Here is a 25,845-nt window from a genome sequence, read left to right as displayed (position 1 = left end):
GCTCGTGACAATTCTATTATTCCCAATTTCAACCTGTACGAAAACCACCCACACTCCCCCACGTCATCATCCTCTTAAGGAAGGTATCATACAAAACACAAGCCCTTAAATCTAAATGTAGTCAATCCTAGTAACTCTTTTATGGTGACTCAAATACATATTTTCATCACATTAAACTAAACGGCATTTCATTCCCCAAGGAATTCTTTCATACACAAATGCTTCATTGCCATGAATTAAGGAAGAAAGAGGAAAATATTTCTGATGTCCATTGGCACGGCTTTTCCTTTTAATCAAGCATATCTCTGCATTTCACTTCACGGTAGATGTCTGAGTCATGTGAAACTCATCATTCCGACTGAAATTTCCCTACAACCATATCCAGAACACCAGCACAGTCCTCTTAAAGCTTTTACAAGATAATAATGACAGGCAGTGATCCAGCTCACAAGAACCAATCTCCTACCCACACTCTCCCCACTCCACCATGACCCTTTGTCTCTTTTAACTTCCCCTCGCTTCCTAATGGAGTGTATGAGTGCACAGCAAAGGTGAAGTCTACAATTCTTTAGTAAGAGTGGAATATTAAAGGCTCTGATAAGTTCTGCAGGAAAAACACCTGCAGTACTAATGTTTGCCTCAGCAATTCCCAATCTTCCTTGGCCCCAGGACTTTCCTGCCATAAAAAGCCTATTACCCACCTACTGAACTAGTATTCCAGGCACAGGCTCGTATAACTCTCCGAACAACCACCTTCACTTTAGCCCGCTGCCAAGACTTCTTACTATGAGACTCAGTTCAGACGTAAACAAGAGATACTCACACAATTCCATACTGATGATACTCTTTCTCTTCACCGAAACTCTACTCCCAGAGACTAACGCCAAGAAATCAGTAAACTTATTTAAATCTTAGGTAACAGTTAAAACGGCCATAAAAGTCTCTCCATGTCTAAAATTAATTCCTGTAATAAATGTCCCTACCAAAAAGAGACATACATCACACTTGCGAGTTACAGAGATATAAATTCATGACTCGTTGCGGTAAATGGTGGGACTGGTGGCTTTTCTGATGAATAACTCTCTCTTCTCAATCAAATTCAAGACCATAAACATGGATTCTAATAACTGTTTTTATGACCAGGATTTTACAGACAAAAATCTGAAATCAATATATTTCTAATTATTATATTTCCTGTCTTCCCACTGCATAAATCTATTATGTTCTGTAATGAGAGCCCAAAAATCAAATAGCAAATATTCATCTGAACTTGTATTTTAAGCATTCTACAACCCACTGAAGTGTCTTTCAACCCTGAAAGTGTGTATTTTCCACCTTTTATATTACAGCTGTACCTAATTTATTAAAATCACTTAAAACATCTAAATGCCAAGCAATTCCTATAAAAATTATTTTAAATGCTCTTAAGAGCCAATAAAACATTCTGCATAGGGCAGCACTCAGTTGGAGCAACCTTTAGACAAACTACTTAGTTGAGAATCTATGCATTTTGGGGTTGTCTGCATGATGAAATTACGAAACAGTATTTACTACAGTGATATCATGATGTATTTGAATAAGCCATAAGAAAATAGAGTCAAAGAACATGATGTTCCTTTCTTACTACAAAAAAAATACTTACTTAAAAAATGGAGTGTGGCTACCCTCCTATTTTAAGTAACATTTTAACAATGAACAGCTGTTTTAGAACAATCGTTTTTAATTGGGAAAATTTTAATATAATAATGGCGTTAAATAATACATTTGTGATAGGAACATACTTTCTTTTTATAATTTAGTCTATATTTCCATAAGAGAGATTTGAAATCCCAAATCTACCCCTTTTATATATAGATGGAGACCTGGAAAATATGGTATCAATCAGAGATGTTAGACTAAGAGAGAAAACTTAAAAGAAAAAGAATATTCCAAAAACAAAGTCTCCTGTCAACAGTAATGACAAAGAAAGTCATTCGGAATTAGTCTTGGACGTGAGAAAGAATCCAGGGTAGGAAAAACACACTACGATAATTCCAACATTTCTTTGGGGAGAAAAGTGCTTCTCACATGACCTTCACCATAAATAGGCATGTGGATTTGAATTCCAAATTGTAGAGATGGAAAGAGCTGGAATAACGCAAGTCTGAACACAATTTAAATGGATATGTCAATACTTGGGTAAGATGTTATCATTCCAATTTAAAGAAAAAATATTTCTGGGTCAACCTGGCATATTAATGATCTTACACCTTTTCAAACTCTCAGTAGACCTACCATAGGAGTATCAGGATAAATATATTCGATCTTGGTATATTCAACCTTCTAAGGCACTATCACTGATAACAGATTTCATTTTCAAAACAGAAAGAGGAAAAGAGTCTTTGACCTCCCTGGAGGCAGTGACCCCATGAATCTGTCTTTACATCTAAACATGAACAAGAGAGCTTGAGACAGAGCAAGTAGATAGTTACCATCTGCTCTGTAGAAAGTTAAGGGTACCACGACACGTATAGATACATATACACACACTTATCCTCCTCCCCCACAGGATACTTTTTGTTTAAGCCACACACAGAAGGTAAGAAATCCATTCTGGGAGGAATCTGTGGTCATTTTCACAACATTTACATAACTAATATCAAATATTAAGCGGCTGACACTTGACAAAAAGCTGGATCATTATGACCTGTCATTCACCATTCATAGGTCTATTTTAAGAAAGTGAGCTATGCCCTGCCCACCTTTGGAGTGACTTGTCAAGGTTCACATCGGGTAACTGTAAACTTTCTCATGGTGCTGCAGGGGCTTGATCAGCTCTTCTGGAGGGTCCTTCGTGGTACGCATTTCTAAGACAGATATTATTTCATAACAGCCTCTTAGGTCAAAGGATTGACACGTGGAGTAGTCACCAGGGGCCTCAAAAATAAAACAATAATAATAAGAGCAACCTCACCACCTCTTTACTGCAGCCTGGCGATCAATTATTGTCTTCACACCACACGAGAGGACGGCTTTTCACCACGACCCGTGTTGTGATGCATTCCTTTATGATTTCATGCAAAGCCTGCTGGAATGGTCAACCTGCCAAGCTTTCCATTTCTCCTCTCCAGTCTCCAGAAAGGGCTGAACAGCATATGCCACTCACTTGATCCTGTAATACCTTGGCCAACCTGCACAACACAGCCAGACGCAACCTCGCCATAGAATACTCAGTCCGCCCAGGAAATACACCCCTAACTGATTAGAAAGGTGGAACTCTCACAGCATCATGGCGACAGACTGCACAAAAGCAAGGAACTCGGGCAAGCCTCTAGCACAGGGTCGATGACACTACTGACATTTGGGGCCAGATCATTCTTTCTTGTGACTTTGACTTGATTCTAATTACTTTAAATGGAAATAGCCACATATAACCAGTGGCGACAGGATTAACTGGGCGGTACAACCCTGAAAACTGTAAAGGACCCCAAATTCATGGAGCTTTATTATTTTATTTACAACCATGTGAGGCTTCTGAAATCAAAACCCCACATCAAAAGTAAAGAAATGTCTTTCCTGTAACTGCCTCCCTTATTAAGTGCCATGAGGTTGCTTAGCTTTTAAGACCTGGAAAAGACAGCAAGGGTAGCAGGCACTAAGGGCTACTTAGCCAACAGCCATGCCCCCTGCTATTTCTGCCTACATCCTCATTGGTCTAAGCCAATCATGCTAATCCCATTTCTCTCACCAGTGATTGGATGAAGACTGAACACATGATTCATTTCTGACCAATGAGGTAAGAGCGTTGATAGACCAAGGGTGGGGTGCTTTGAGGAGCATTTTACTTGCTCTTAAATACACACACAAGAAAAAGATATTTTCTCTTCTTTCTCTGGACTTTATACCTCAGCATTTGACCTCTGGAACTGCTGAAGTCGTATTAAAGCCATGAGGAAAGTGATTCTAAGTACAAAGCCTACCAGCTAAGAATGGTAAAGTATAAACAACATAGAGTATACCTTAAAGATGGCAGAGGCCTTCCCTGGTGGCGCAGTGGTTGCGAGTCCGCCTGCCGATGCAGGGGACAAGGGTTCGTGCCCCGGTCTGGGAAGATCCCACATGCCGCGGAGCGGCTTGGCCCGTGCATCATGGCCGCTGGGCCTGTGCGTCCGGGGCCTGTGCTTCGCAACGGGAGAAGCCCCAACAGTGAGAGGCCCGTGCACCGTAAAAAAAAAAAAAAAAAAGATGGCAGAGTACGAAGACGCTACCTGGCACTGCCCTGTCTGTAGAGGGCTATGTAAGATATAAATTGCCCTCGTTATTATTATTATAAGACAGGAGAGTCCGAAGGTCTTTCCCAGAGGCTAAAACACGATCGCTGATACAAAAACAAATCCTTATACTCAAACGTGCACCTGGAAGTGACCTCGGTGTGAAGTCGGAAGAAAAATCCTGGTAATACTGCCAGCCAAGAATACTCATGACAAAAGAAGCTAAGCTTGACTAGTTCCTGCTGGTACAGCAGGTGCATGGTCCAACTGGCCGTAAGTGTTGAAACTTCCTTTTCACACCCTAGTGGATGGTGAGAGAAAGGGCAATCTTTACACAAAAAGAATGTTATAAAGATAGCTCATTAGGACGTGGTGTAAGAATATAAAAGCCACAAGACATTCAAAAAGTGTCAAAATCACTTCCCAAGAGGAAATTGTGTACTCTGCACTTCAAAACAGTGAGGAGAAAATACCTCCCATTATCACAGTGAGCCCCAGGATCAGAAACACACCACAAATGGCTTCTCTCTCATCTTTGAAGGTACTCGTCAAACAGCCTAGTTACTACAGGCTCATATTTCATTTTCCTGCTAAAGTTTCAACAACCAATCGATACCAAATGTACTAATGACATGCATGCCCAGCTAAAAGGAAGAACTCTATTCTAACCCTCGGAACTAGAGGGAAGGGTGGGACAGAGATAAACTGCTTCCAGGAGGGAAACGGGCCAACAATAATTGGGGCAGAGCAACTAAATGATACCTTTGGGAGCAGCAAATTTTTATGCAGCTTCAAGAAGGAGCTTGTTTTCCTCCCAGGCAATGGTCATCAAACTGGGAGAACGTGGATTAACATAAACAGGAAATTTGGATCAAGTGGCTTCCCAAACTCAGAGAAGATCTCAAGGTCAACTAAATTCAGTAAGTGGGCCACAGAGCGTAATGCACACCTTAAAACACCCCACAGTCCACACTTTCACTCTCTGAAATTCCCTCCATCATGATAAGCAGGGATGATAGGTGAAACATTTAACAAATCAGGGGCAATAAACACTGACCATGGATGATGGAGGACGGGTGTTCAATCCCAAAGGTCCCAGAACAGGAGGAGTGGCTGAGGCAGCGATGAAGGGAAAATTCAGGGGGACTGGGCCAGTGTGTATTTAAGATTTTTAATAATCTATGTGACTGTACCAGAACCAGGACATACAATGAGCTATACTTTTAAAATTACGACACTAAATATTTTCCATAATTTTTAAGCCAATTCAAGAAACTCTATATACCCTTCTGGATTTTTTCACATCAGAGATACAGGTTGATTGCATGGCATATAAGAGGTTTTCAAGCCTTCCAAGATGGTGATAATATCTGGTAGAGAAGACGACTCATTTTGCCATACTGGAATGCCAGCTGTACAAATGCTGACTTTTTAAGAAAAAATTTTTTTCTTAAACTGACTTTTTATAAAATCTTAAATATGTAATTAATAGGAAACTTAACACACCAAAACAGAAAACTAGCATGGCCTGTCATATATTAGGGGTACCAAGAAATAATGAAAGTCACAGGATCAAATTCTAAGATACTCTCCCAGCTGAAGGCTCTAGGCAAGACCCGTCTCTTTTAAAAAGTGTTGCTGGCAAGTGACAGACAAGTGTTAAAAGACCTATTAGCACCAAATTGTGAGTTTCTCCTTGATAAAGAACTCAAGAAGAAATGACTTTATTATGCTAAAGTCAAGTTCTTATACCACAGTAAAGTTATTTTTCACATGAAAAAATCACATTTAATATTACACTCAGGGAAAACATTATTATACACTGTAGTACTATTAAAGAAAAGCAAGGATTCCTAAAATTATCAGAAAGCATTTGTTGAGAAGGCAAGGTTCTACGTTATACACCTACCACTGATTTGTTTTTCAACGTAAACAAGGTCTTTATTACATGATAGAAAATGGGGTTTAATATAAATGAAACAGAGTACAGTTACATTTTAATAGCTAGAAAGACAACCAAGAAGATACACTATCCTTAATGCTATTGGTCTCAAATAGGGTCATGGGAAATTACCAGCTGAGAGGTGGAGGCGAGGTTAATTTCAGAATCACTTAACTAATCTTTGAAAGCCAACATCACCACTTTACACAGTTATCAGACTAGTAATACTCATGGTGGACTGACCACAACAGGACCATATATGAGTTAAGACTTTTGCTCAGTTACACTTGATCCTGTGAACTGAGTTCCCGACTATACTTAAACAAACAGAATAGCCTATCTTTAAGCACACATTAGACACTTATTCCAGCCACGTAATGGCAATACTAAAAGTTCAAAAGCCAGTGAAATCCAGTAAGTTTTCCCTTACTTTTGTATTGCTACCAGGCTCACCCAACCAAGACAAGAGACAAGATAAGGAATAAGAGTATAGTTCAACTTAATAATTACAAAAAGGGAAAAGCCAATAAAATGTTATTCAGCATGATATATATGAATGATATTTTATTTGCCAAAAAAATTCCATATAACTGAGCTTAACAATATGCAAAGGGAATGACAGAATGTTCCTCTGTTTTATATTGTTAGAGAGTGGGTTTTATGAACTAAATCAGATATAATAAATGAGTACATTTTGTTAGGTTACAAATGAAGATAAGTAGCCTTTAAGTAAATCACAGAGAACACTGCAAATCATTGCTCTCCAATTATTAGGCACGTATAAAGCTAGGTATATTTTTCCTTTGAACATTTAAATCAATCATGTCCCTCCACTAACCCATACTCACCCCACCCCTGCCCTAAAGAAACTAGTTTTAAAGGAGAGACTATCATCCTTTCAAATTTATGACCAGGAAAAAAGATGTCTGACTTTGATCCATCACAGATACGAAAAATATATACTTATAGATAACTCTCTGTATGCCTTCTGTAGACCCACAAAATTTATAGATTTCTAAATATTAAGATTTATGTTATATCAAAGCAAATATTGACCTTACCTCTGTCTGGGTCGATATTTACTGCTTTGCTCAATAAATCTTGCTGTTCATTTTCAAACTGAGTCAATATCAGTTCATTAATTTCTGCATGATTCATATCAGCATTTTATGAAATTTGAAATGCCAGTGAAAATGTTTCACCTAAAAAATTTAGATATAGCCAATTAAAGAGACAAAAAGCCTTTTGCTTTCCTTCTGGCTTTCCTTGTAGTTTTTTGTTTGTTTGTTTTGTTTTGTTTTTTTTGTTTTTGCGGTACGCGGGCTTCTCACTGTTGTGGCCTCTCCCGTTGCGGAGCACAGGCTCCGGACGCACAGACCCAGCGGCCATGGCTCACGGGCCCACCTGCTCCACGGCATGTGGGATCTTCCCGGACCGGGGCACGAACCCGTGTCCCCTGCATCGGCAGGCGGACTCTCAACCACTAAGCCAGCAGGGAAGCCCATGTAGTTCTTTTTTTTCTTCTTTTTCTTCTTCTTTCTCTCCCCTCATAATTGTTACAAAGACAACTGCCTAAATTTGATACAATTCAGCCATCTATTATAAAATAAAAGGATTCTTTTAGGAAATATTATGAATATACTGGTATAAGAAATTAAAATATTCTAGATAAAATTCTATAAGATACTAACAATATTACAGAAATATAAATTTTAAAAAAGCAGTGTCCCTCATTTCTCAGTGATAATCACAATTAACTTTTGTGTATAGTCTCTAAACTTCTCAGTTCTATTTCTTGATTGGAACTTATTACCCAAATTATTTTTATATATCTTGTCGCTCAACCTATTTCATTTTGGTAGACGTTTACTAACCATTTCATAAGAATGTACTAAAATTACCCAAGTCCCTACTGATGGTTAGCTGCTACACTCACAACACCACACTGGGGATATGTACAAGTATTTCTAAAAGACAAATTCCTAGAAGCAGAAGTGCTGGATCAAAGACTATCAATATTTAACATTTTCACAGATATTGCCCAAGAGCCCTTGAAAAAGGCTGCATCAACCCACTACCTTCAGAGCCAATTTAAAACCCAAACACTTAGCCTTCGATTTACTCATGTTTTAAGCTCCTCATCATAGCAACAATTTAAACTGTTAACGCTGTTACATAGCACTTGATACCAACCCAGCACTGAACAATATTTCATCTTCCTAATATGCTTTTTCCAAGGGTCACAAGGACCCTAAAGAATTTACTGATGTCCTCTTATAACGTACAATAGCGTCCATTAGCTTTACAAATACTTGTGAAGCCATCTCCAGAGAGAAGATGCTAAGAAACTTTAGAACTCAAGTAGCAAGGATTAGAACAAGGTTAAAAAAAGAAAGAAAAAAAGAAAAAGAAAAAGAACACATCTCTGAGACGCTAGAGTAATTTCATTCAAACAATGGAGCAAAAAAAAAGCCAAACTTTGCATTGAAAAATGATCGCGGTACCTTAAGCATATGGCACCACATTTTTCTCTTTTATACATAAAGTCCTGATTAGTGTGTGACCATATGTGTTTTTTCTCACCCAATCTATCCTTGTAATCACAGATCAAGTGTAAAAGAAAAAAAAAGAATACCTATAGGAAGAAACAGCTTGTCCTACAATGTATTCCCTACCTTGAAGGCCCTCCTATTCCAAAACATTTAGGTAGGAACAGGGAGATACAAAGATTAATTACAGATAAAGGTTCTGCTCAAGGAGCATAAAGTTTTAAGGGTGTAAGAAATATGAGCAAAACACTATGCCATGTCTTAATAGGTTCAAGTCAAAATTTTTTATCTTTATAACCAGCCCACCATTCCTCATTTACTCATTTTAAATTAAATGCAATGCCATCTTCAGTCATCCTGGGGGTCATCCCAGATAATTCATTTTGCTTTCTCTTCCATATACTAATGATAATGAATTCCCATGGGCTCTTTCATCTCTCAAATTCCTGATGATACAACCTCATTGCTTCTCATAGTTTCTCACACTGCCCTCTTCCCCTACTGACCAGTTCTTACCCCTACAACTCGTGCTGTGACTCAAACATAAAAGCAAATTAGTCCATTTCTAGCATGATATCCTTAAATGACTCCCTGCCACCCTCAGAAAGGTGTTCTAAGTCACTAGTAGAATTCTGTTAAGACGCTTTCTGATCCACCTCCAATACTCTGCATTATTCCCTTAACTTGCTTCACGCTACCACATGCTCCAGACCTACTGAGCTGCTTCCAGCTTCCCAGTCACGGCCACGACATTGAATGTCTTCAGGCCATTGCATGTCCTGGCAAACACCTGCCCATCTTTAGTGGTAGCTGGCAGTAGCAATTCTGAGGAGTTTCTCTGGCCCATCCCATTATACCACAACACCTGGCACACAGTAAGCAATTAATAAGTATCTTGAACAAAGAAATAAATAACTTCTACTTAAAAACTGTAAACAGAATAACAGGGAATTGTACACAAGATAGAAATTAATTGTAAAAAATAGAGGGGAAACTGATGAGTTAAGACAGTGCGGTCGGGTAGAGATACCTTTGACCTGGGACTTAGGAGAATGAATCTCAAAAGTGTGGTCCCATCAGACCAGAAGGTCTCTATCGCAAAGGGAATGTCTCTGGGGAAATGATTCCCTTAAGAGATTTCGTAGGAGGCATTAGGAGAGGGGCAAATAATATGACAATATTAACATTAAGGTTCTATAGTGCCTTCCACTTTTCTAATGACAAAAGCAGACTTTGGCAGGCATCTGTATTTTGCTTTACCTTATATAGACATTATTAAAAATAGGCATGGAAATATTATTTTAGGAATTTTATTTTATTTTTTTATGCAGCAGGTTCTTACTAGTTATCCATTTTATACATATTAGTGTATATATGTCAATCCCAGTCTCCCAATTCATCCCACCACCATCACCCCCACCCCTGCCACTTTCCCCCCTTGGTGGAATTTACTTATATCTTAAGTTCACCAGGGGAGCTCCTTACTTAAAAGGATCCAGTGGTGAAACCTTTTGTAAATCACCCACTGATTTATCTGGATTTCATGGCAGGATCCCCTTAGTGAGTTCCCAAGCACAGACTCTGGCATGAATTCATTTATCCATCCATCTATTCACCCACTTAAAAAATATGCACCAAATATCTACAAAATGAGATATTCTGGTACAAAGCAGGAAAAACAAGGAATTATAAGCTATAATCTTTGTCCTCAAAAACTCTACATTTAGCTGGGGAAATTACACACACACACACACACACACAAGCATGTTATAATACATGATGTTCATGTGAATAGTGTAATGCAGTGGCATATAATTAAGAGCCATACCAGGTGATTACACATATTACTGCTAATCCTCAAAGCCATCCTACAAGGTATGTCCTTTTATCTCCATTTTACAGCTGAGCAAGTCATCAAACCCCAGGACAATTAGAAAGGACATTAGAGATCTCTTCCCACAATTTCCTGGCCACAAAAGGAATGCCTCTTAGAATAATCCTGCTTGACCCAGTGCAACAGCAGACACTTCATACAAAGAACTTTGGTCATGGCATGTCTCAATTTTGAAGTCCTCTAACAGTGAGAAATATCCCCCTTCTTGTGTAGAATCTGTCTACACAAGAAAAACATGAGATATACATTATTAAAAGTGCAGAAAATCAAACAGGGTAAGCTAAAAAGGGGTGGGAGGAGAAACCACCACCTGTTTTTCCCCAAGTCTTTGAGGGGGAGGAGAGAAAACAGGTTTATAAAAATGCCTCAAAAAGGCCATATATGACAAACCCACAGCAAGCATCATAGTCAATGGTGAAAAACTGAAAGCATTTCACTAAGATCAGGAACAAGACAAGGACGTGTCCACTCTTGCCACTCTTATTCAACACAGTTTCGGAAGTCCTAGTCACCGCAATCAGAGAAGAGAAAGAAATAAAAGGAATACAAATTGGAAAAGAAGAAGTAAAACTGCCAGTGTTTGCTGATGACATGATACTATACATAGAAAATCCTAAAAATGCCACAAGAACTAATCAATGAATTTGGTAAGGTCACAGGATACAAAATTAATGCACAGAAATCTCTGGCATTCCTATACACCAACAATGAAAAATCAGAAAGAGAAGTTAAGGAAACAGTCCCATAAACCATCACAACAAAAAGAATAAAATACCTAGGAATAAACCTGCCTAAGGACGCAAAAGACTTGTACTAAGAAAACTATAAAACACTGATGAAAGAAATCAAAGATGACATAAACAGATGGAGAAATATACCATGTTCTTGGATTGGAAGAATCAATATTGTGAAAATGACTATACTACCCAAAGCAATCTACAGATTCAATGCAATCCCTATCAAACTACCACTGGCATTCTTCACAGAATTAGAACAAAACATTTTACAATTCGTATGGAAACACAAAAGACCCCGAATAGCCAAAGCAATCTTGAGAAAGAAAAACGGAGCTGGAGGAATCAGGGTCCCTGACTTCAGACTATACTACAAAGCTACAGTAATCAAGACAGTATGGTACTGGCACAAAAACAGAAATATAGATCAACGGTACAGGATAGAATGCCCAGAGATAAACCCACGCACATTTGGGCACCTAATTTACGACAAGGGAGGCAAGAACGTACAAGTGAGAAAGGAGAGCCTCTTCAATAAATGGTGCTGGGAAAACTGGACAGCTACATGTAAAAGAATGAAATTGGAACACTACCTAACACCATACACAAAAATAAACTCAATATGGATTAAAGACCTAAATGTAAGACCAGACAGTATCAAACTGTTAGACTAGGAAAACACAAGAAAAACACACTTTGACATAAACCACAGCAAGATCTTTTTTGACCCACCTCCTAGAGTAATGGAAATAAAAACAAAAATAAACAAATGGGACTTAAAAGCTTTTGCACAGCAAAGGAAACCATAAACAAGATGAAAACACAACCCTCAGAATGGGAGAAAATATTTGCAAATGAATCAATGGACAAAGGATTAATCTCCAAAATATACAAGAAGCTCATGCAGCTCAATATAAAAAAAACAAACAACCCGATCCAGAAATGGTCAGAAGACCTAAATAGACATTTCTCCAAAGATATACAGACTGCCAACAAACACATGAAAGGATGCTCAACATCACTAATCATTTAGAGAAATGCAAATCAAAACTACAATGAGGTATCACCTCACTCCAGTCAGAATGACTATTATCAAAAAATCTAGAAACAATAAATGCTGGAAAGGGTGTGGTGAAAAGGGAACCCTCTTGCACTATTGGTGGGAATGTAAACGGATACAATCACAGTGGAAAACAGTATGGAGGTTCCTTAAAAAACTAAAAATAGAACTACCATATGACCCAGCAATCCCACTACTGGGCATATACCCTGAGAAAACCATAATTCAAAAAGAGACATGTACCACAATGTTCACTGCAGCGCTATTTACTATAGCCAGGACATGGAAGCGACCTAAATGTCCATCAACAGATGAATGGATAAAGAAGACGTGGCACATATATACAATGGAATATTACTCAGCCATAAAAGGAAACGAAACTGAGTTATTTGTAGTGAGGTACATGGACCTAGAGTCTGTCATACAGAGTGAAGCAAGTCAGAAAGACAAAAACAAATACCATATTCTAATGCACATATATGGGATCTAAGAAAAAAAATGGTACTGATGAACCTAGTTTCAGGGCAGGAATAAAGATGTAGACATAGAGAATGGACTTGAGGACATGGGGTGGGAGGGGGAAGCTGCGGTGAAGTGAGAGTACCATCCACATATACACACTACCGAATGTAAAACAGTTAGCTAGTGGGAAACAGCCGCATAGCACAAGGAGATCAGCTCAGTGCTTTGTGACAACCTAGAGGGGTGGGATAGGGAGGGTGGGAGGGAGGCTCAAGAGGGAGGGGATATGGGGACATATGTATGCATACGGCTGATTCAATTTATTGTACAACAGAAACTGACACAGTACTGTGAAGCAATTATACTCCAATAAAGATCTATTAAAAAAAAAAGCCTCAAATTTCCACTTGAACTTGCTCCAAATTTGTTTCCCATTTCCCTTTCTGGCAACAATGACCTACCTAGCATGTGTTACATTTTGTGTAATAATTACGGAAGTTCTGGGCAAACTCCAAAATTCATGGGCTGTCATCACCTCAAGTAACACAGAAAAAATATTTGTATCTTAGTCAAGAAAACTAACAGAAGAGAAACTGTTGTAATATTGCCAACGAGATACTCTCAAAACTATTGCTTTTATTTTTTTTCTGTGTAGTTCTCCATGAAGCACATCAAAGGTCTTTCCCCCGTTTTCCCTATTCTTGGTATAAGGCAAATAAATCCAAAGATATAAAGCAATCTTGAAATTACACTGCTATTATTAACAGTTAATAATAATAATCTTACATTTATGTTCTGCTTCATATCTCTTATGCGTGATATTTTCAAGGTGAACTCAGATATTATGAGCACTCCTTTTTAGAGTAGAAAAAACTAAGAACCAGAGAGAAAATCTATCCTCAGATGAGCACGATGGGACGAAAACACCTGTCTCCAGACTCCTCAGTAAACAGTACTGTATCCTAAAGCTGTAGGTGTTCACAATGGCGTCATTTGATAAGCCTATGAAAGTAAAGTTGTTTGGCATTTCAAATATAAATAGGATGTAGACATTATCCAAGGTGATGCAGTGAAACTGAAATAACTCGGCTAGTCCTAAAGGGATAAGTTACACTAATATCAATGAAATGCTATCATGACAATATCCTTAAAACAAGTTCTCCACAGCTCAAATACTTATGCAACTCTCCACAAGTGACCAGGTGGGATGCCACCAGATAATCAGGCCAGCATCATTCACCAAAACCCACCCTGTACCCAAAGGCAACCTAATGATTAGGACACCAGAATCCAGGGGCCCCTGGACCACCAACACCCACTCCTCTCTCCCCGTTCCACCTCCTGAAGCACATCACTCCCTCATCTTCGTCCCTCCCAGTACTTCCAAGAGTGGGACCACCAGAATCGCTATGGATGCTACCTAGAACATTTGCTGGGGGTATTTCAGCTCAAGGGAAATGCAAGGCCAGAAAAAACAGAGACATGTTCCAAATCTCTGAAGAGTTTTGTTTATGAGTCAGGCTACCATCTGCTCAATAACCCAGGCTGTATCGGTGTGATCAGGAGTTGCAAACCTTCTCTGTGAAGGGCCAGATAGTAATATTCTAGGCTTCCTGGTCAAAGGTCTATGTGGCCACTACTCAACTCTAACATGAGTCGTAACATGAAAGTAGCCATCAACAAGTGCCAAACGTGGTTGTGTTCCAATAAAACTTTACTCACAAAAACAGGTGTTGGTTTGTAGTCTGCCAAGCCCTGAACTTAAGGATAGTTTTTGCTTAACCCTCATTCCCACATCTCAAATGGGCAATTCTTGTGAATTACGGCTGACAGAATTTAGCTAGTTAGCTCGAAGCATTACCTAGGGATCACCCACTGTCAATCATAGCACCCAACCGAGAATTCCAATAACAACAATATCAACAGTAGCAAAAGTACTGATAGTGTCAAAAACAGCAAGAAGTAGTATTAGATACATTATACCAGGGATTTGTTAAATTTTTCACACACATCATCTCATTTCATTCCCATTAACATCTCTATGAGGGAAGTTCTATTAATCATTCCTATTTCAAAGATGGGGAGACTGAGGCTCCAAGCAGTTAAATGCCAACATCATAAAGATATTAAGAGATAAGGCTTAGATTTGAACCATAGTCTATGTGACTTCAAAATTCACACTCTCACACATAATACCCCCCAAAGCACCAATGCCCTTATCTTAGGAGGAACTAAGACAAACTTGTGAATTAGAGTCATGAGATTAAAACCTGGACCATTAAACCAATCTTTCAGAAGTGGCCTGCTTCACCTCCGCTAAATCTAAAACCATTCACCTCTGCAAATAATGACCTTTCTTTTGGCAGTCCAACTTTCCAAGCAAGATTTATACCTAGAGGTAATACCTGCAGCTCATAGTTCAACATCTGGTACCCTGTGGTTTTAAGGCCCTTGTCTGAAGTACCAAAGGTGACAGGCAACAACTCTTACTCCTTCCTGCCCTTTCTTTGTCTATTTGCCAAATGCTAAGGAATGTCTCTAAAGGATCCCAAGTGTTCTTGACATGAGAACCAATATTTCACCACTTTGCTGAAAATAACCACTGATACCATGGAATTTTCAGGAAAATGTTTAAAGTATAGGACTATAAACCATCAATCGATACCTCTCTCATACTTTTCTTCTCCTTTTACTTTTATTTTTTCCATTACACCTAGCAAGTTACTCCACTGGTTCTTCCAAGCCAGTCTATATAGCCTTCTGGGGGATTCTTCAAATGACTGTCTTCTCCTGATTCCACAAAAAAAAAAAACACAACTAAGACAGAGGTTGACAAACTATGGCCTGTGGACCCTATCCAACCGGCTGCCAATTTTAGTACAACCTGAAAAGAATGGTTTCTCTATTTTTAAATGGTTGAGGGGAAAAAAAGTCTAAAATATAAGATTTCCTGACACATGAAAATTATAATAAATTCAAATTTCCTTGTTCATAAATCAATTTTTATCAGAACACAGACAGCTCGTCCATCTACCTATGGCTGCTTTTGCACTATAAGGCAGACTTGAGTAGCTGCAACAGAGACCATATGTCCTGCAAAGCCCAAGATATTTACTACTGGGATCTTTATGGAAGAGCATGCCAACCCGCTGAAGATGAACTAGTAGCCCTTCTACTGACAGAAACAGTTCCCAAATCCAGACACAATGCATTTCAGAAATACAAAATGGAGACTCATTAAGTCCACCAGAGTTAAGAATATCAACAAATGCTCCATCCCAAAGATTGCACTAATTATGTCCATTCTTAACTAAGTAATGGGAACATTTTTAGGCCCTTCATTCCTTCACTGCCATTTGCAATTGTAGATGCTGATGGGATATAACTTCCAATTTCCCAACAGCATTATTATTCGAAATTGATGAACTGTGAATAGCAGGCCACTTTATGCCTCTTCCTAACTGATATCAGAGCCACAGAGTACAAAACAATAAATTTTCTTTGGGTTTCTTGGCAAGAAGCTATATATATGTAATTTCGGTCTTCATCTCCCAATTTCCTTCATTTATCAGGAATGGTGACAAAAAGGCTCTAATTAGATAATTCTAATCACAAGGAACGGGGTGTGATGGAAGACTTCAGAACCACTATCTGTTCCTTGCAAAACAAAACAGATAGACTATTCTCCCTGTAGGGGCAGGAGATTTATCAATAGACAAAAGGATGCAAAAAGTCAATAGATAAGGTGTAACTAAAGATCAGGCCTATAAATTTTACACTGACATGAATTTAACAGGATTTGCAGGTGGAAACTCAGGGTTTAAAACCAGAGTTATCATTATGAAAATAATACCTTTCAGTTCTGTATGTAACAACATTGCATAATGCACAGATTTATTATCAAGACTAATACTCCATGCCTCCAAGCACTTTCATACAAAAATTTGAATTATTCAGTGCTAGAGTGATTTCCAAAGTGGTCTGTCTTCCTCAAGCATTCCTCCTTAATTAGCTGCACTACATTTTCCATGTATTTTTGTGCACCAAAATCTCTTTTAGAAATAACAATCCACCTATCTTATTTTTGATAGTTGTTAGAAGCATAAGCCAGAAAGGCCTGTATATTCTTGCAGATCTTCTTCTTCTTTTTTTTTTTTTTTTGCCCCTTCAGATGTAAGAAAATTATTTCCAATGTAGCATTCAACATAGTTTTAACAATGCTCTCTCTCTTCACTGGCTCAAAGGCGAAATGTGAAAAAAAAAAAATGAAACGAACTACAGAAACACCATAGAGGGCTGAAATACATTCAACTAACAAGATTTGATTTGAAAATAAAGTTGCGTTTCTTAGATTAAAGCATAATAGGTCATTTTGATATGTGACGCGCTGTAATATTTAGCAGCTTTTAGCAGCTGAAGACTAGGCTTATATTTTCTGCTCTCTGAAATCACAGCCACTGGGACGAGACAAGAAAAGGCCGCGTCTTTCGGAAAATTACAAGTTTGGTACAATAACTCATTAACAAGTAAAGTTCAGAAATTAAATGCAATTTGAGGGGAAAACAGCAGGTTGAGAAAACAGGTGGGAGAGATAAATTAAAGTACTTATCACCTTGAGGAAAAACAGGCTTGAATATTTCAACTTTTAGTGAACTACAAAAGGTTTGAACAAACAGAAATCAGGCGTGAAAATGATTAAAAGTGTGCTTTCGAGTGAATTTAATGGGATGTGAACTGGCCTGTATGATCGCGGTGGGAACCAGTCAACTCACCGGAGTAGGCCCAGTACGGGTCGCCGGAAGCCTTGCGCCTGCGGATCTGCACCGAGCTGCCCTGTCTGTTCTCGTGCAGGGCCCCCATGTAGCCTTCTGTCAACGCTGCAAGACAGGAGAGCCGCGGTGAGTCAAAATCATCACCCCGCTGGACACAGGGTAGGTGTCAAACGCACATAGCCCAGTGACCGCCTAGAAGCACAGACCTTGGGGGTAACTGAACAGAACCTCCTGATTTTACAGAAAAACAGCTACAGAAGAACCTAGAGAGATTACCAGGATTATTATTAATACTAGTAATAGCTTACAATGAGCCTTCTCTCTGCGCCATAAACTCAAGATGCACTAAACACTTTACATACATTATCTTATTTAATTCCCAACGAACCACCAGGCAGTAGATACAATGTCTCAATAATGGGTCCATTCAGATAAGCAAACTGAAGCTTAGACAGTTGAGTAACTTAGGCTTGCCCAAGGTCATACAACTGTAGGCCTAGAACCCACGGTTCTGGTTCCAACTATATGCGTAAGCCTATGTCCTAGGTGCACAGGGCCTCTAGCCTTATTTGATCTTCATCGGGCAAGGGGTCATTCCATCTCTTTTACAGATGGAGGAATGAAGGCTCAGAGACACTAAGTAACCAGTCCCAGGTCACACAGCTAAGTATGCAGATCAAGGAACCGAATACAAGCACGCCTGCCACAAATCTCAGGCCTCTGCCATCCAAACACATCACAGTTTGAGGCCTGGAAGACACCCCATGGTGTGAACCAGTCCTCCACATACTTTGGACCCAAGATAGTCACCTGTTATATCTGAAGATATGAAGCTTGAAACCCTCCAAGGCCAGCAATGTTCAGAAAAGAAATACTGCTTAAAGATGTACTTCTTTGAAAACGCAGAATGAATCCAATCTCCTACCCCAATATGGAGAGCTTCCATCTGCCTGCTACAGTGTTCAAAGCCCTCCGCTCCCAGCTACTTCATGGATGCAAATTTCTTTTGTGATGAGCCCACACCTGAATGCACTGATGTGTAAGAAGACAAGTATCACAGGTGCCCAGAATCCAAAATGAATTGGAACTGCACTTCAAACAATACATCCCAGCTGTCTGTGTTAATATTTAAATGCACCCAAACAAAATCAAGTGTGCCTTTGAAAAGCAAGAAAAATGGTTAGAGGAACTGTATATTCATATTCAGTTTAAGACTAAGATGGCACCAGGAAAGCACAATATATTATTCCAAATTAGTCAGAATAGTGATAATAATAATCATCTCACCATGATGGCATTAGCTTTGTTGACAACGTGATGGGTCATGAAGAAAAATTAGGAAACATGTAAAGTACTTTATGCTTGCACGTTCATTGCAAAGACTGGCTTTAAAAGAAACAATGCTTGAACAAAGCTACTCCACAGAGATGAGCCCTTTAAAGGGAAATGGGAATCTTGTAAAATCCAAACACACATTACCAAAGTAAACCTGGTGTCATCTATGCATGCTCTTTGGTCCTGAATGACAAAGTCAAAACCTAAGTTACTAACCATTTTTAAAGTAAGATGAAGGTTTAGATACATATGGTCCAATTCATCCTATACTCTTGCAGATGAGCCATTCAGAGCTTCAGGAAGTTGACCATTCTAAGCTTCTACGGATCAAAAATAAAATTTCCCATCTCCTAGTCTCCTCAACTATTTTTTCCTCCACTAAAGCATACTAAATAAACAATTGCTCGGCTTCCTTGTCTGTTCACAGTAATTTGTGTTACCTTCATAATGATTCTATGAGGCTGGTATTTTTAACTCCATTTTACAGACAAGGAAACTGAGGCTCAACCACATACCCACTAAAAAGTTTCCTAATTGTTCGACTGATTTATTTTCTATGCATATGGGAAACATCTTATGTACCTGTCTTCTATGCTTCTTAGAGCTAATTCGCTCTGAATAATCACTCACAAACAATCCTTCCTCCTGTATCAAGACTGAGTAAAAAACCGTGTCCCCATTCCCACACATACGACTGGGGCCAGGGACACAGTTTACAGTGATTCACTTGGCTTAAGTCAAACAAGGCCCACCCTTGGACCTGGCAAGGACGGGGGCAACATGACGTGGTTGTCCAATCCATGACTCGTGACCTAGCAGGTGGAGTGGGGTGTGATGATTACCAAAACAGAGACTTGGCAACAAATTTCCACTATGTTATCAGGCATTTAAAAAGCACTACACACTCAGAGCTGAAAAAGGTGCTCTGCTCATAGTAGCTGGTGTTGTCCTTATACCAATCTTATGAGGCTGGTATGTTTAGCCCCAGTGATACATATGTTTGGGAATGGAGACACCAGCCAATCAGAGAGATTGTCTCTCTTGCTGAAGGTGTTATGACATGAGCTGGAAGCTTCAAGGGGATGGTTGAGGGTCAAGCAGGGGATCCGTAGAGGCGCTCAAAAATGGAACCAAGCAGGACTTCCGTGGTTGTCTAGTGGTAAAGAATCCGCCTTACAATGCGGGGGACGCGGGTTCGATCGCTGGTCGTGGGACTAGGATCCCACATGCCGCAGGGCAGCTGAGCCCTTGCGCCCCAACTACTGAGCTCGCGCACGTCAACTAGAGAGAGAAAACCCGCATGCTACAATGAGAGAGAAGCCCACGCACCGCAAGGAAAGATCCTGCATGCCGCAACAAAGATCCTGTGCGGGTGCCGCAGCTAAGACCTGACACGACCAAAAATAAATTAAATAAATAAATAATAAATCTTTAAATAAAACAAAAAAATGGAACCAAGCCAGAGAAAGCAAAATCTATGGATCAATTCTGTTGACAAAACTCAAGCTCAGGATAAAGCCAATTTGATACCAACCCCCTGGAAGGCTTTATAGTTACATGAACCAATCACTTACCAAAGCTCACTTTTCCCCCAGTGACACTCATGTGACCTTGGTGACCTTCAAACAAGTCACTTCAACACCTAATCATCAATTTTTCCATGCAGAAAAGGCCATTGTTGGACTAGAGCTCTGACTCTCAACCCTGGCTGCTTTAAAAATAAAACAAAACAAACAAAAACCCTATGCCCGGGACCCTACCCTCCAGAGATTCCACTTTAATTGGTCTGGGGTGGGACCAAGATACCAGTCCTTTTTTTAAAATGTTCTCCAGGTGGTTCTATTTTGCAGCCAGAGATAAGAACCACCAACTTTCCTGCTGAGCTAGACCTGAGGTCCTGTTATCTGTGACACTATTAACTTAGCCTCACAGCCTGTGACTTGACAGGCTAAGCCTGTCTTAATTCTAGTAAAGACCTGGCCACCGAAATGAATATCCTGCTGCCTACATCACACCAGTGTGGCGTTGACCTGAGCAATTAGACAAGCAAATCTAAACTGAACCAGAGTTCCAGCCAGATTCGGCTCACAAACAAATGAACCAGGTATAAAAGTAAAGAAGGAATGAGGATATTCATTTATACTCTTTACAGAAGATCACACTAGAATCACAGTCTCCATCACCAGTCCCCTCTTCTTTTTTTTTCCTGAAAGGGAATTACCTTTTATTTCTCAGAACTTTTGAGAATATGAGGGTGCAGCAAAGGAGGACAAAGCCCACCAGCAGCTGCATTACCCATCCTACTGGGAATGCAAAGCTACGGAGTCCAGAGCTTCATCAGGTAAGTGTGAAAATGTCCAAGTACTTAGAAGTAGACCATAATCACAACAGTCTTTAACCGGACTGGATACAGGCTATAGGTTTTAGGGTCCCACACACGTCACCTCTCCAAACCCACTAAACCATTAATGAAAAAGCAAGTCTACAAAGATATATCCAACTCAAGAAACAAGGGAGGGACACATCAGAAGGTCCTCCCCTGACACTGCAAAGTAATGGAATCCAACCCCAAAGCACAGATACTTTCCCAGCCATACGTCACACTGCGGTGTAAGGCATCTGCACTGAGCAGTGGAACTGCCTGTCTGAAGGGGGTTCACTTGGGCCAAATGTGAGAGGTGTGGCTTTGCTGTATAAAGACCAACAGACTAGAAGTGACAGAGGGGGCAGAGCCGTCCCAAGGAAGGTGGGTTAACGCCCTCATCATCACACTCCCCAGAGTATTGAGGAACAATGTGGGTTGTACCCAGCAAGGTAAGGATGGGCAGGAAAACCTGCATCTGAAGGGCATGCTGCATGGCCTATGAAGGGTTCTAAGCTCCCTGAGACAGGGAGCTCTCAGCCTACCTCCCATGATGGAGCTTTGCATATGGTGTGTATTCAGTAATGAGTGAGTGAGTGAGTGAATAAATACATGAACACCAGAAAGGCTCACGGTGCCTGTGTTGGAGGCTAGAGTATGTGTGTATGTGTGTGTGTGTGTTGGTGTGTGCTTATATGAGCCATAAGCAAAACCACAATCTTCTCCCCTACTGTCTCGCTTTTTAAACACCACCCTCCTATCAGAAACAGCAAACATCTAAAACGTGAGGCTGGAATGAACTAGCTTGAGTATCTAATAAGCAATTCTTTAGGAATCAACTCAGAAATGAACCAGGTAGCAAAGGACTTCATCACGCCAGCACCAGATCTCTCTTTTTAACACATCAACTATTCATTAAAGATAACTATATTTAGTTTTCCCTTTTATTCCATCTATGTCAGTAGTGTGTGATTTCTTTTTCCCCAAATAAGAACATAATCATGTATCACTGGCACCTGCATGATTGAAAACAAAGTTTCAAGTCCCTTCTTCAAATGTGTTTTGATCATATGACAAAGTATTTCCTAAAAGCAACTTTTAAAAATTATTACTTGAACAGCAGTCAAAAACTGTATATGGAGTATATTAAGCAATGTAATGTCTCATTGGCAAGGAGCAGAGATTTGCAAAAAGAGACAATCTGTGGTTCCCAAGTAAAGATACAGACTCAGCACACCAAATTCAATCAATTTTAATATGCTTCATACTCTTCTAAACTCCAACGGCCACCTAACAGCGGCATGGCAATGATATGGTGAGGCTGTGAATCATGCTATAGATTTCCAGTATCTTCTGTGCAGAAAATTATATTATGCAAATGCGTGCCTTTGCGGATCCTTACCTTCATGTCAAATTGCTTACTTGCTTATGTCAGCAGCTTAATTACACAATTAAAAATGGTGCATGCTTATGAAAATATGTAGTTTCACTCCTCAGAACAGACAGGAAGTGTAAATCTGCCTATGGTTATCATGTGACTACCAAGAGGGAGGAGTTGGTGTTATGCAAACATACGTTCCGTCTTCTCCCAAGTTCTGTAGCACCAAGCGGGCTACGGTTTATGGAGCTGAAGTCGGCTGACAGCGGAAAGCTCAGGAGGGCTTTCACTGGTTTACAATGCTTCAAGGAATTGGGTTTGCAGTGATGTAACAAGCGTAGAAGACAGAAATGATGCCCAACCATATATTGCCGTATACTCTTCAAAGAGGTTGTCTCTAGGGAAAGTTTAACCAAACCACGCACATGGCTAACAAACCTGGACATGAGGAATATCAAACCTGGGTAGCCTACAAGGGTCTGGATAGCATAAAAATAATATGATTTTGTAAAGGGAAAACCCAGCTACACCCATCACCCAAGAGAATATGTCTCTCAATGTCGACAGTAGAGATTTCAAAACCAGTAGCATTAACTAGCCAATGATTCCCACAGCTCACTCAGCAGGAGGAATCTTAAGTAGGTTGCTATGCAGAAAGCTGACTGAGTGATAGGTCTTTTCATCAGGGAGTCTTCAGAAACTCTCTCACCTCTCAGAACTTGTACGGAGACTACCTCATTTCCAGCCTGAAGCGAAAAAGATAATAACATTTCCAGACCCAAAGGCCCAATCCTTTCCTACAAAAATATCCTAAGAGCTACCTACCACAGAAGATATCAACAAAACTGTTGCCTATGTGCATGATTTAATTTCCCAGAGCCATCAGACAGAGTGGATAACAATAAATGTTTTTATTCTGGGAATATAAAAGCAGATGTGTATCCCATCTGCCTTAACTATATCTTCAGGAGGCTTTGGTATAATTCTTACTCTCAGTGTTTTACAGAAATTTTGACTTGAGGAGGAAAAAGAGTTTCAAGCTGTGTTAACTCTTCCGTGTTAACAGGCTGAATATTTTTCATACCAAGAGACTAGTTCCTCTAAACATTACATCAAATAACATTCTTGACATAGATGTCTTTTCTTGGGTTTTATGGTCAGAGAGAAGGGTCACTGAATCTACATGAGATTAAAAATAAACATATTTACATATTGATAAAGAATATTTTTCTTCCAAAATTGCAAACGTGTAAATTGAAATTACAGAGTACAACTAACGTCTTACTGTTTTTGACAAAAGTGGCCCATTTACACATGCATTTGTATATCTGAAAATGAAAGGAAGTCAGAGGTGCCTACAAAGAAAGGAAAACTGTGGCCACCAAGCGTTTCATAATAACCACGGCGCTCCTCCACATTACTGTTTCATCTTACCACCATATTGACCCAGCAGTGTCCACTTGATCATAGCAATGTTATGATCTCCTATAGGCGAGTGTGATTATATGACAGAAGTTATGTAAAGGTGAAACCAGAGTCCATTTATAATGAGAACAGCCCCAAATGCCATCTAAAACAAAGTCCCATATCTTGTACCCAAAGCAAAATAGTGTAGTGACACTTGAGGGTATTTCCACTTAACTATATGTCCAATTCTAGGTCATTCCAAAGGACTCAGAAGCCTGGGAGAATTGGTCAGCTTCCATCCAAAACTGAAAACATCAGAACAAAGAAATTCTGGCTCCCCAGTGCCAGAATGAAAATTACTTTAGGATGATGGATGGGTGGCTCTCATATAAAGAGTCCTAGTTTTCTGCCAGAGTTACTGCCAAAAATAAGCCCACTAAAAATAAGTAACAGGCCCTCACATTTTCAAATTCAGATGCATATTTCCAGAACGGCAGACAAGCAGTTAAGCAGGCTGTTTGTATTTATTATAACTGCTCATACAACAAACAAATTAAAGATCCCTCAAGGATGGTGAAATCTCTCTATTAAGTATAATTCTAAATTTTAAAGAGCCTTTAAGAACATTAAATCCCACACAACAGCCTAAAATGAATAAATCTTTATCTTTTTTGTGACTACAATAGGCAAAATTATCAAATTATATTAAAGTAATTAAATATTCCATCAGCCTCTCCTTTGTGCCTGTATTTCAATTAATTGTAGTAAAATGTACTTAGTGAGTGTCCCAATAAGTAAATCAAGAAGTACATTCCTTTGTAACTACTGCATTACAAATGGTCCCCATAGTTGTTTGTGATACTGAGCTAAGCTCAAATACAATAGATTATATTACAGTAGATTACCTATTTTACCACATTTAAAGGTACCTATTGTTCCAACTACAAAAAAAGTATTTTTCATCATCCAAAGTGATAAAGAGACCTAATAGAGAGCCATGACTATTTTTTTTTTTTTTAAGTAAAGTAGATTACTAAAACTTACAGGCAGTTCAAGGGAAAAAAGGAATCACACAGCAATATAATAACCTAGGGGTACAAAGAACACATTTTTACAGGCTTGTAAAAATTACTTAAGTCAGGCAGAGAAGCAAAATAATGAACTTCTATTTGTTATTTTACTCTAAAATAACACTGATAACAAAAGGCAGAATCTTTTTTTTTTTAAATCAGACAGGGCTAAAAGGGACAAAAAATTAGAACGATTCATCTGCTACCAACTATATCACAGTTTAAAAACTTCAGAAATAAAAAACACGCTTCCCAACAGGTCCGAGAAAGGGTACACTTGAACAAATGATTTATATGGAGGCTCATTATACATTTGTGATGAAAATCTGAAAAATATCACAGTTCACTCTTCCTCAGAGGCACCCTCCTAAAAAATAATTGGACCCCTGATATCAAACATCATATAGAAATAACTCAACCAACCCTTCCAATCCATTTTAATCTGTTTGGTTCTCAAAGAATCAAGTTTCTTGGTTCTGTAAGATTCCTGGGAAAATGAGGATTAAGCATAGATGGTGTTTTAGCGATATCCACTGCCACAAATCTGTACTTCCAATTTCACAACTGTGCCATCTCTTTGAATCCTTCGTGATCAACAGAACGGGCAAATTCAGATTAGCCATTACAACT

General features: G+C 39.3%; 1 protein-coding gene across 2 annotated transcripts in view; it reads right to left on the bottom strand.

Moving 5' to 3' along the window:
- Positions 1-25,845, bottom strand: part of PTPRG (protein tyrosine phosphatase receptor type G) — a 731,350-nt gene that overhangs the window by 537,102 nt on the left and 168,403 nt on the right. For both annotated transcript variants that reach the window (XM_022572681.2, XM_022572679.2), the window contains exon 2: positions 17,664-17,768. In XM_022572681.2, the coding sequence (XP_022428389.1) occupies positions 17,664-17,768 (105 nt within the window). The remainder of the gene's footprint in view (positions 1-17,663; positions 17,769-25,845) is intronic.

The sequence above is a fragment of the Delphinapterus leucas genome, chromosome 10 (assembly GCF_059928025.1).
Source record: "Delphinapterus leucas isolate spDelLeu-1000000601 "Yukka" chromosome 10, BTC_Dleu_Yukka2, whole genome shotgun sequence".
Taxonomy (NCBI): Eukaryota; Metazoa; Chordata; class Mammalia; order Artiodactyla; family Monodontidae; genus Delphinapterus; species Delphinapterus leucas.
This window is presented reverse-complemented; position numbering and strand designations above follow the sequence as displayed.